Source organism: Bombina bombina, chromosome 7, assembly GCF_027579735.1.
Source record: "Bombina bombina isolate aBomBom1 chromosome 7, aBomBom1.pri, whole genome shotgun sequence".
NCBI lineage: Eukaryota > Metazoa > Chordata > Amphibia > Anura > Bombinatoridae > Bombina > Bombina bombina.
In genome coordinates this window covers 472,986,039-472,998,411 of record NC_069505.1, presented here as the reverse complement: position 1 = coordinate 472,998,411, position 12,373 = coordinate 472,986,039, and the positions used below count along the sequence as shown (strand labels likewise).

At 42.1% G+C, this 12,373-nt stretch overlaps 1 protein-coding gene and 1 non-coding gene across 5 annotated transcripts in view; both read right to left on the bottom strand.

Moving 5' to 3' along the window:
• The window catches only part of LOC128666758 (oocyte zinc finger protein XlCOF6.1-like), a 113,238-nt gene that overhangs the window by 76,030 nt on the left and 24,835 nt on the right, over nucleotides 1-12,373 (bottom strand). For all 4 annotated transcript variants that reach the window (XM_053721529.1, XM_053721531.1, XM_053721530.1 and 1 more), the window contains exon 2: nucleotides 10,017-10,159. In XM_053721529.1, the coding sequence (XP_053577504.1) occupies nucleotides 10,017-10,068 (52 nt within the window). In that variant the 5' untranslated portion in view covers nucleotides 10,069-10,159. The remainder of the gene's footprint in view (nucleotides 1-10,016; nucleotides 10,160-12,373) is intronic.
• Nucleotides 390-508, bottom strand: LOC128636876 (5S ribosomal RNA). Its single transcript, XR_008398783.1, has one exon. It is a non-coding gene; the product is annotated as a 5S ribosomal RNA (ribosomal RNA).

The window sequence follows — 12,373 nt, the reverse complement described above, 5'->3', positions numbered from 1 at the left end:
ACCTGCTGCGGAGCGCATATCAACATAGAATCTAGCACAAACTTACTTCACCACCTCCATAGGAGGCAAAGTTTGTAAAAACTGATTTGTGGGTGTGGTGAGGGGTCTATTTGTAGGCATTTTGAGGTTTGGGAAACTTTGCCTCTCCTGGTAGGAATGTATATCCCATACGTCACTAGCTCATGGACTCTTGCTAATTACATGAAAGAAAACAGACCCCGTACCTGTATGGTACCAAGTCTGAGAGGTCTCCTACGCAGAGTAAGAACACCTCTCCTCTGGACTAATCTGCAGATAATCCTGAAAACAGAAACCTAGCTCTGGGAGGAAAAACTTTTGAACTTTAATTTGTATCCCTGGGACACTATTTTCTATTGCCCAGGGATTTAAGCCTACAGCACCTGGTATTCCCAGGCAGTCTCCCATCCAAGTACTAACCAGGCCCAACCCTGCTTAGCTTCCGAGATCAGACAAGATCGGGCGCATTCAGGGTGGTGTGGCCGTATGCATACAATGGCTGCCATCAAAAAGAGTTCACGAGTCCCATCACAATAAAGAGCCCAATCTGTTATCTTAGCCCTTGATTATGTGATAGTCAGTCAGTAATGTAGTGCTCACTTTCTTCTGAGTGATTGTGTACCCAGAAAATATTACCTTGAATTGAACTTCTGCCTGACAGCAAGGCAGCACACAGGCTTGAGAGGTCCTCTCCCTCACATCGACCTGTGGAGAAATAGAATGCTGAGTAAGCTGTACCTCAGACTATAGGATATAGGGCAGCATAAATATATGGGAGGCGCAGTGAGAATTATGTCCCACAAGTTCCCATTGCTCCAAAGCCACCAAAGCTCTCCTGTAGAGACTGATATGGACTACGGCTACACCCTAGAACAAAGCAGCACACTCTGGCACTACTTTAAAAATAATAAACTCTTGATTGAAGAATCAAAAACTAACACCTCACTTTGCCATCTACTATCACTAACGTAGGCAAAGAGAATGACTGGAGTGGGAGGGAAGGGAGGAGCTATTTAACAGCTCTGCTGTGGTGCTCTTTGCCTCCTCCTGCTGACCAGGAGGTGAATATCCCATTAGTAATTAAGATGATCCGTGGACTCATCGTGTCTTAAAAAAGAAAAACAAAATTCTAGGAATCCTGACCCTACTCCAAGAGTAGCCCTTTGATTCACACCAATAAAGGTATTTGAGCCATACCTTACGGTAAATTTTACGAGTAACAGGCTTGCGAGCTTGAATCATAGTATCAATGACTAATCCACGCTTAGCCAGAACTAAGCGTTCAATCTCCAAGCAGTCAGCTTCAGAGAAACGAGATTTGGATGGAGGAATGGACCCTGAGTTAGAAGGTCCTTCCTCAGAGGTAACCTCCAAGGTGGAAGAGATGACATCTTCACTAGGTCTGCATACCAGATCCTGCGAGGCCATGCATTAGATATTAGAATTACCGACACTCTCTCCTGTTTGATACGAGAAATGACTCGTGGAAGAAGCGCAAACGGAGGAAACAGGTATGCTAGACCGAAATCCCAAGGAACCGCCAGAGCATCTATCAGAGCTGCCTGCGGATCTCTTGGCCTGGAACCATACCGTGGAAGCTTGGCGTTCTGCCGAGATGCCATCAGATCCAACTCCGGCATCCCCCACTTGAGGATTAACCTGGAGAACACCTCCGGATGGAGAGCCCCCTCCCCGGGATGAAATGTCTGTCTGCTCAGGAAATTAGCCTCCCAGTTGTCCACTCCTGGAATGTGGATGGCAGACAACAATTGTGAGCTTCTGCCCACTGAATAATACATACCACCTCCTTCATGGCTAAAGAACTCTGAGTCCCTCCCTGGTGGTTGATGTAAGCCACTGAGGTGATGTTGTCAGATTGGAACCTGATAAACCGGGCTAAGGACAATTGAGGCCAAGCCATCAGAGCATTGTAGATCGCTCTTAACTCCAAGATGTTTATGGGGAGAGCAGACTACTCCCGAGTCCATAGTCCCTGCTCCTTTAACGAGTCCCAGACTGCTCCCCAGCCTAGCATCCGTAGTCACAATCACCCAGGAGGGTCTCCGGAAACATGTGCCCTGAGACAGATGATTCTGAGAAATCCACCATGAGAGAGAGTCTCTTGTCAACTGATCCAGATCTATACTCTTAGACATCTGAATGATCTCCGTTCCATTGTCTGAGCATGCATAACTGCAGAGCTCTCAAATGGAATCGAGCAAAAGGAATGATGTCCATAGAAGCGACCATCAGACCAATTACCTCCATACACTGAGCCACTGATGGCCAAACAGTAAACTGAAGAGAGAGGCAAGAGGAGAGCAGTTTGGACTTTCTGACATCCGTCAGAAAAATCGTCTCAGATAGGGAATCTATAATTGTCCCTAAGATAGCAAACCCTTGTAGCTGGAACAAGGGAACTCTTCTCCAGATTCAGTTTCCAACCGTGGGAACATAGAAAAAAACAACAAGATCTCTGTATGAGAGTTTGCTTGTTGAAAAGATGGCGCCTGAACCAATATGTCATCCAGGTATGACGCCACTGGAATTCCCGAGACCTGATCACTGCCAAGAGAGCCCCCAGAACCTTTGAGAAAATTCTGGGAGCTGTGGCAAGCCAAACGGAAGAGCAACAAACAGAAAGTGCTCGTCTTGAAAAGCGAATCTCAGGAACTGATGATGATCCCTGTGGATGGGAACAAGAAGATAGGCATCCTTCAGGTCTATGGTTGTCATGAACTGACCTTGGACCAAGGGAAGAATGGAACGAATGGTTTCCATTTTAAAGGATGGAACCCTGAGAAACTTGTTGAGACCCTTTAGGTCTAAAATGGGTCGAAAAGTTCCCTCTTTTTTGGGAACCACAAACAGATTTGAATAAAATCCTAGACCCTGTTCTCTTACTGGAACTATCACTCCCAATGAAGAGAGGTCCTGAACGCACCTTAAGAATGCAATTCTTTTTACCTGATCCACAGATAACCTTGAGAGGAGAAATCTGCCCTTGGGAGGACGAGATTTGAATTCTATTTTGTAAACCCTGAGATACTATGTCCACAGCCCAAGGATCTGGGACATCTCGTATCCATGCTTGACAAAACAGGAAAAGTCTGCCCCCCCACTTGATCCTATCCCGGACCGGGGGTAGACCCTTCATGCTGACTTAGACTCAGCTGAGGGTTTCTTTGATTGTTTCCCCTTATTCCAAGACTGATTGGGTCTCCAAGAAGACTTGGACTGCTCCTGCTTGGAAGAGGAAGACTTGACCTTTGAAATTACGAAAGGAATGAAAATTAATGTGACATCCTTTAGGTCTATTCTTCTTGTCTTGTGATAGAAAAGACCCCTTTCCACCCATAATATCAGAAATTATTTCTGCCAGACCAGGCCCAAACAAGGTCTTACCCTTGTAAGGAAGCGCCAGGAGCTTAGACTTGGAGGTAACATCAGCTGACCAAGATTTAAGCCACATGGCCCTACTGGCTAAAACAGTGAAGCCAGACTTTTGGCTCCCAGTCTAATGATTTGCATGTTAGCATCAGAGATAAAAGAATTTGCTATCTTGGATCTCCTCCAACGGAGATTCTTCTAAAATTAATTCAGACAAGGCATCACCCCAATAAGATGCCGCACTTGCTAATGTGGCAATACAAACTGCAGGTTGCCATTGAAGACCCTGATGAACATACATCGTCTTCAAATAAGCCTCCAGCTTTTTGTCCATGGGGTCCTTAAAAGAACAGCTATCTTCAATAGGGATCGTAGTTCTCTTAGCCAGAGTAGAAATAGCCCCTTCTACTTTAGGCACCGTGTGCCATGAATCTGTAATGGAGTCAGCAACATCTTTTTAAAGACAGGGTAAAGGTATCCCTGGCTTTTCCCATTCCTGTGAAATAATCTCTGTTACAGTCTGGAACAGGAAAGACATGCACAGAGGAAGGAACATCATAGTATTTGTTAAGCTTACTAGATTTCTTAGGGTTGACAGCGACAGAAGAATCACCGTTGTCAAAAGTAGACAGTACCTCCTTTAACAGTACACGGAGGTGTTCAAGCTTAAATCTGAAGTTTACCTCTTCGGAGTCAGTCAAAGGAATTATACTGTCCAAATCTAAAATTTCACCCTCAGAAGCTACCGAGGTATCCTCCTCATCAAGACTTATGAGGGAGAGCAACCTGTATACCAGCAGACAGAACAGACACCTTACACTCAGAAAAATCCTTATTTCCTCTTGCGCTTCTCTAACACATGGGGAAAGCAGATAAAGCTGCAGATACTGCTTAAGATATCTGTGCGGCAAAATCTGATGGCAAATAAACTCCTCCAGGAGGTAGAGAGGAATTGCAGGGCACTACAATGTGTATCCATTGAGGCTTGGGACGTTTGAGGAGAAAGCTGTGGCATTGCCTGAACAGCATCATCCTGAGAGACATAAGGCTCAGCAATAAGAAGTTTATCTTTATATTTTAAAGTCTTTTCTAAACATGAGGAACAAAATTGCATAGGTAAAACAATTTTGGCCTCAAGACACAATAACCATTTATCCATAGAAGCAGACCCCTGTTCCATGTCCATGATAAAAAATAATGACCAAATTAACTGGTATGACCGGAAAATAAAATGACACTGTCACTTTAAAAAAAAAAAATCCTCAGAAAGATCTCTCATAGAATATTTTAAGTTTATTAAATAAAACAGTACCTCTACACCTCAGATTGACTGAGGTGCCCTACCTGACCCTTCGATCTCAAGAGATAGGAAAATAGCTGCACAATTGATCGATAAACGATCCGACACTCAGAGGCAGCTTAAAATTGCGCCGCTCCATTCAGGAACTCAGCCAGATGAAGAAGAGGGGTCATGTGACCGGCAGAAAATAAAATGCCCAGCGAAACTAAAAGCACGCTTTTTCAACATAACTGCTGAGTACATTTAGACAAAGATAACAAAGCTAGATATATCGATCTTGCCCATAATAAAATAAAAGGTCCCAAAGTTTAAAAGTCTTGCTGAAAAAAAAAAAAAACTTATATAAACAGCTTCAGCAGAGACATCCTTAAACCATATGGAAATTAACCCCTTAGTCTCGCATATATACCAAGTGCCTGCACACTGCCAAATAAAATCCTTCCTAAAGGATTAAATATGTCCCAATAATCACTGCAGAAAACGCTCTTCATGCAAGTCTCCAACACCTAGAAGACAAAAGCACTTACCTGCAATCTAGCTGTCCAGCAGGAAGGACAGCTCACAAGGCGTGAAAGGACATACTCCTTACAGAGACCTGTGGAAAAAGAAAGAACAGAGTAACCAACTCTGGCTTTCTGTACCATGGGCAGCAATATGTTAGGAAAACAAAGTAAAGTCTACCTCGCAACTTCTTAACTGCTTAAAAGCCACCACTACTCTTACTCAAGAGATTGACGTGGACACAGCTAAACCCAAATCCTTGCTTGCAGGGAAAAGTACCCAAAAAAGGAATCAATGTCTTCAGACACCAAACTTCACCTCCTCCATTGACAGAGGCAAAGAGAATGACTGGGGGTTATAAGTAAGAGAACTGACACTTAACTGCTTTGCTGTGGTGCTCTTTGCCTCCTCCTGCTGGCCAGGAGTGATTAAATTACGTTGTGGACGCTCCATGTCTTAGGAAAGAAATATCTAATTCATCCTGTTCTAACTCCATGTTCATAACGGACTTAGAATTCCAACAGATAATAAATAATTCTCTAAAATTTAAAAAACAATCACGGCAACTCTAAATTGCCCTGTGCAAGGCCAGGGTACTCACCATATCCCGGGAAGTTAATTGAATCACCCGGAACAGCCGCAAGTGACCCTGACACTCCAACCGTGATCAGAAATAAATTCACACAACCGGAGCGCGCCAAACCTCGTCGCTCAGTTCCAATAAAAGCCGAAGCAGAATGCGAAAGCTAAGTCGCGGCTGTCGGCTCTAAACAGTTTAACCGGCCCCAAGAATTAATAAAAGCCGAGTACCCTTGCCCAATGCCATAAAAAAATGTCCCTAATAAATTAGCAGATAAACCCATACTGTATGGGGGAATCTAACTAACTCGGCTAAGCTCCCTGTATCTAGGGGAATATCATAAGTCTGCACAACAGCCGAAGTAAAATCCCTAATCAAGGGAAATACTAAAACCTCTATAAACAGTTTGAGGGTTACTAGGTGCCACCTGGTCACCCCTATAATATACTTCATGTTGAAAGCTCCTTTATTTGATTCAATCTATCGCCGTTTTTAGCTGCTACAGCAGCCCATGGCTAAAAAAAAAAAAAAATTGCTAAGAGGTGACGTTTTCACCTCTTAGCCAATAGCCATGCGGTAAATCCGGCTTGGTGCCCATGGGAGTCGGATTTACCTCACTGCTATTGGCTAAGAGGTGAAAACGTCACCTCTTAGCCAAAACATTTTTTTTTTTTTTTTTTTTTTTTCAAAAGAGCTTTATTTAGTTTGTCAATCTTACAGATAATAATATGCATACAATGAAAGAAGGGAACAGAACATAAACAAGATTAGGAATTCAAGGACTCATAACATCCTCCAACTGGTCTGTAAGCACACTTTTTGAGATGTATAATGAGTAGTATACAAGAATTCCGCATGTACAATGGTTAGTTTAAAACATATAATGAGGTTTTGTAAAACAGATGGGGGAGAACTAAGCAGTTCCCACCCGGGCGGAAAAGAAGGGGGGGATAAAAGAATAGAAGTAATAAGGGTGTAGGAGAAGCAGAGGGTTTGGTGAGTCTATCATTAATCTAGAGTGGTCACGTCGAGAGGGAGGAGATTAATTCTGGAGAGGTCTATCTCTAGGTCAAGCTCCCTAATCCGTCCAGAAGGGCTAAGAAGGAGAGAGAACATTAGGTCTCCAAGTTGTGTCGTAAATAACTTGCCAGTTGGCCCAAATAAGCTCAAATAGGTCGGAGTTACCTAGATTGTAGAATATGCTTTTTTCCATGGTGTATAAGTAGGCCATATAGGAGCAGACTCTCGTCCAGCTGGGGGGGGATTCTGACTTCCAGTCAGAGGCTATCAGGTGTTTGATGGACATGAATAGGTAGATACTTATGCAAGCATGATGTTTGGGAATGGAGTGAGTGCCTATGTGTAGAAGGGCTACTGCAGGAGAATTATGTAGGGAAATTCCTAATTTGGGAAGGACTCTGAAACATTTAAGCCACAGGGGGCGTATTTTGGGACATTCCCACCAGATGTGTAGGGAGTCCCCTCTCTGACCACAATCTCTCCAACAGTACGGGGATGTGCCAGGATATATTTTAGCTAACCTGGTGGGCACATAGTACCAGTGGGCCACCAGCTTATAAAAAGTTTCAAAAAGGGTGATGCAATGTATAGTTTTTTTGGTTCGTTCAAGCGCCTGTTCCCAATCGGTTGCTGTAAAAGTTCTGTTCAGCAAGGATCCCCACTTTACTAGATGTGGGGCCAGGTCTGAGGATGGTTCAGAGTTCAACAGAGTGTAATGTCTGGAGAGGGGACTGTGGAGCCTCTCACCCTGTTTCCAGGTGGACTCCCACAAGGTTAAGGGCCGATTTGACTGAGGCTTAAAGCCCCAGGAAATCAAGAAGTTTTTAACTCTAAGATATTCAAATTTCAGAATGTGGGGTAATGCTCCGTCTGCTCCGAGCTGTGAATCAGACTTAAATCCACATTCCGGTGTCGGAAGCCAAAGATCCGAAACCGTCAGTATTCCTAACTGGGACCATTTGGATGGATGGGCATCCTGTAGTCCCACTAATAGGCCAGGCAAGGAGGCTGCCAAAACATTTTTTAGATGTGGGCTGCTGTTGCAGCTAAAAACAGTGATCGATTGAATCAAATAAAGGAACTTTCTACATGAAGTATCTTATACTTCAAGAATGAAAGTGCCCTTTATTTGTTTCAAAAGTAAATCCTAGCGTTTGTAAAACGCTAGGATTTACTTTCACTTTAAAGATCCCAACCTCTGCCTATGTACCCACACTAGGGAAGTGCATTGGAATAAAGAAATTGAAAAAAAAAACTAATAAAAAAAACTTGTAAAAGAAATTTCCTTCTGCTGACTGATTATGTAACTGTAATATTTGCGATTTCAATAAAAAGATTTATCGTAAAAAAAAAAAAAAAAAATAATAAAAAAAACAGACAGGACTTACACTCGATGTTCTCTGCTGTGGAGCAGTCACAGCACTTCCAGGTCTGACAGCACCATCCCGCCTCTGAGGGACCTGAGAAACAAAGGAAAGCAGTGTTCGTTTACACTGGTTGCCAGGAATTGAGTTAGAGTTCAACTGGAAGGAGGCTAGGGAGGCATCCCTGAGACATCCAGTAGCTAACCTTCACCAACACTCTTACTAAGAATTACATGGCTACTGCCATCCCTAGTCCTTGCTTGCAGGAAACAAACCATTAAGGAACACAAAATCCAATTTCTTCAGAGCACGTACCCTGCCTACCTCCTTTAGTAGACACAGGAATGCAAATGTAGATGGCGCAGGTCTTGATATTGAACTGAGGATATGTAAAGATCTTTTAACTTTCTGATGGCAAGAGGAAACAGACTTGTTGTGTATATAAATGACAATTAATAAGAGTGCAGTATACTCACTCCATAAGATGTATAATGTCTGCTCATCTGTAGGTCACCCCACGGGTATGTAGTTTGATAAACTGGAAACAAGGAGGCTCCAATGAAATACATAAAGATTTACTTGAGAAAACAAGTAATAACTTACTCCATCAAATCTCTGATTCCGGCTATGTCACAGCAAAGAAAGCAAAGTGATATTCCAATGTTGATAAAAAAGCTTTAATGGCTCAACGCGTTTCAACGTATGCAAACGTCTTTTTCAAGAGCAAGTTAAAAAACAAGTAAAAACAATTGAAAAACTCCCATGGGTGCCGGATTTACCACACGGCTATTGGCTAAGAGGTGAATATGTCACCTCTTAGCCAAATTTTTTTTTTGCTGTGGGCTGCTGTATAAGGTACAAATGACGATCGATTGAATCAAATAAAGTAGCTTTCTACATGAAGTATCTTGTACTTCATGAATGAAAGTCCCCTTTGTTTCAATAGTAAATCCTAGCGTTTGTAAAAAGCTAGGATTTACCATCACTTTAAGGAGATTAGCAATAGTATAGCAGGCTGTGATATACCCTGAAAGTCACAGTTCTCTTGTGTAACGTACACCTGGGACCATCTAGGGTTATCAATCCATGGCCAACAGGAGAAGGCTTTGGAACTTCCCAGCGACACCCGTGGCGTTTGTGTACCAGACAGTAATCCTAGTTCTCACTCTTTACAGGAACTCTCCCATTGAGGGATAGACAGTTTGTAAATTTCTTCTTAGCGCCTCTGTCCTTGCCCTCTCCTTGATGAGGCAAAGAACTACTAGCAGAGGGAAGTAGGAGGGATACTTAAACTCTGGTTTGGAGTGTCTACCTCCTCCAGGTGGCCAGTTGTTGTGACTCCAAGAGTAATGTCGTGGACTCTCACAACCATTAGAAGGAAATGTGATAACGGAAGTCAAGTTTTAGTTTAATCGCATGCTCCAGCTGAATAATGAAAATGTTATTTTGACTCCTATGTCACTATTTATCCGTCTCTGATTAACACACAAAATATATTTTCCAGTTTGATTTTTCTTTTTAACATGAGCGGATATTTTATGAATTGCAGCAAATGACAGAAGCGCATTCACAGATGAGTGATGTTTCCGGTTGTCTGAGAGCGATATTGTGCACTATACACAGCAGGATATTTACAGTTCTGCAGCAGCTGCATTTCTATATATTCTTCATATGGCTTTTTTATGTTAAAGAACTTTTAAACTACAAAAATTAAAATCACTCACTCTATATTGTGTGTGCTAACCCAAGGCGCATGATATAGCTGTGAAAAAGCCTGATCTGATATCTGAATGATTCACACTTCTTTTACAGGGTGCAAGAGTACATGTGACGTCCTGTTTACCTCTGTGTATATCAGGAAGGTCTGAGGTTTGGTTCTCGGTCTTGTCAGACATTGTCTTGTTCAGCACAACTGGATTTCTCAGATATTCTTGTAATGTTTATTTTTTCCTGTGAGCTGTACGTGATCTTCACTCTAACAGGAGCCTAAACAGAAAGAGAGAGAGGTCTCATGGGCAGTTAATTGACATAGGGACAAATGTTAGTTTACAGACACAAAATGTTAATGTGAATACATCCACTGTATCAACCACACACCTCCTCCCCAGCACATTATATACAGACACTTAACCCTATAGAGTGATTCCCTCTGTGTCATATACGCACAGCTCTCACATAGTACCTTATATATAGATATATTATAGAGATGTTCCCTCTACCTTGTGCACACACAGTCCCTCCTCAGTAACTTACAAACAGATATATTATATAGAAGCTCCCTCTACCTCACATACACAGTCCCCACCCAAGTGTCTTACATACAGATATAATATTATAGAGGTTTTTCTGCCTCACACATACACACCGGCCTCTCCCCAGTACCTTATATACAGAAATACAATATTAAAAAGAGGTTCCCTCTGCCTCGCATACATACACCTTCCCAGTACCTTATATACAGATATATAATATTATAGAGAGGTTTCTTCCGTCTCTCACACACCCATACCCCTCCTCAGTACCTTATATACAAATATATATTATAAAGATGTTCACTCTGCCTCTCTCTCTTACACACATAGCCCTCTCCACAGGACCTTATATACAGATATAAGGTATTATAGAGAGGTTCCATCTGCCTCACACTCACCTCTGCCCCAGTACCTTATACACAAATATATAACATTATAAAGAGGTTCCCTGCCTCTCTCACACGCATAAACCTCTCCCAAGTACCTTGAAAAACAGATAAAAAATATATATATTATAAAGGGGTTCTCTCTGCCTCACAGAGTCCCTTCTCAGTACCTTATATACAGATATATATTAGAGAGGATTCCTCTGTCACACACACAGACCCTCCTCAGTACCTTATATACAGATATATAATATTATATATAGATTCCCTCTGTATCACACACAGCCCCCCCTCTAGTGCTTTACATACAGATATATAATATTATAGATTCCCTCTGTATCACACACACACAGCCCCCTCTCCAGTGCTTTATATACAGATATATAATATTATAGATTCCCTCTGTATCACACACACACAGCCCCCTCTCCAGTACCTTATATAAAGATATATAATATTATAGATAGATTCCCTCTGTATCACACACACACAGCCCCCTCTCCAGTGCTTTATAAACAGATATATAATATTATAGATAGATTCCCTCTGTGTCACACACACAGCCCCTCCCCAGTACTTTATATACAGATATATAATATTATAGAGAGATTCCGTCTGTATCACACACACAGCCCCTCTCCAGTGCTTTATAAACAGATATATAATATTATAGATTCCCTCTGTATCACACACAGCCCCCTCTCCAGTACTTTATATACAGATATATAATATTATAGATAGATTCCCTCTGTATCACACTCACAGCCCCTCTCCAGTGCTTTATATACAGATATATAATATTATAGATAGATTCCCTCTGTATCACACACACAGCCCCTCTCCAGTACTTTATATACAGATATATAATATTATAGATAGATTCCCTCTGTATCACACACACACCGCCCCCCTCTCCAGTGCTTTATATACAGATATATAATATTATAGATTCCCTCTGTATCACACACACAGCCCCCTCTCCAGTGCTTTATATACAGATATATAATATTATAGAGATATTCCCTCTGTATCACACACACAGCCCCCTCTCCAGTGCTTTATATACAGATATATAATATTATAGATTCCCTCTGTATCACACACACAGCCCCCTCTCCAGTACTTTATATACAGATATATAATATTATAGATAGATTCCCTCTGTATCACACACACAGCCCCCTCTCATGTGCTTTATATACAGATATATATTATAGATTCCCTCTGTATCACACACACAGCCCCCTCTCCAGTGCTTTATATACAGATATATAATATTATAGATAGATTCCCTCTGTATCACACACACAGCCCCCTCTCCAGTACTTTAAATACAGATATATAATATTATAGATAGATTCCCTCTGTATCACACACACAGCCCCCTCTCTAGTGTTTTATATACAGACTAGTCCTAAAGCCCGTTCACACGGGCCATTTCTTGCAGTACAGCGGTCCCAACCCTTGCGCTTTCTCACTCCCCCTCTCTTTTGCTCTCTCTCTCTCCCCCCTCTCTTTGAGCTCTCTCTCCCCCTCTCTTTTGCGCTCTCTCTCTCCTCCTC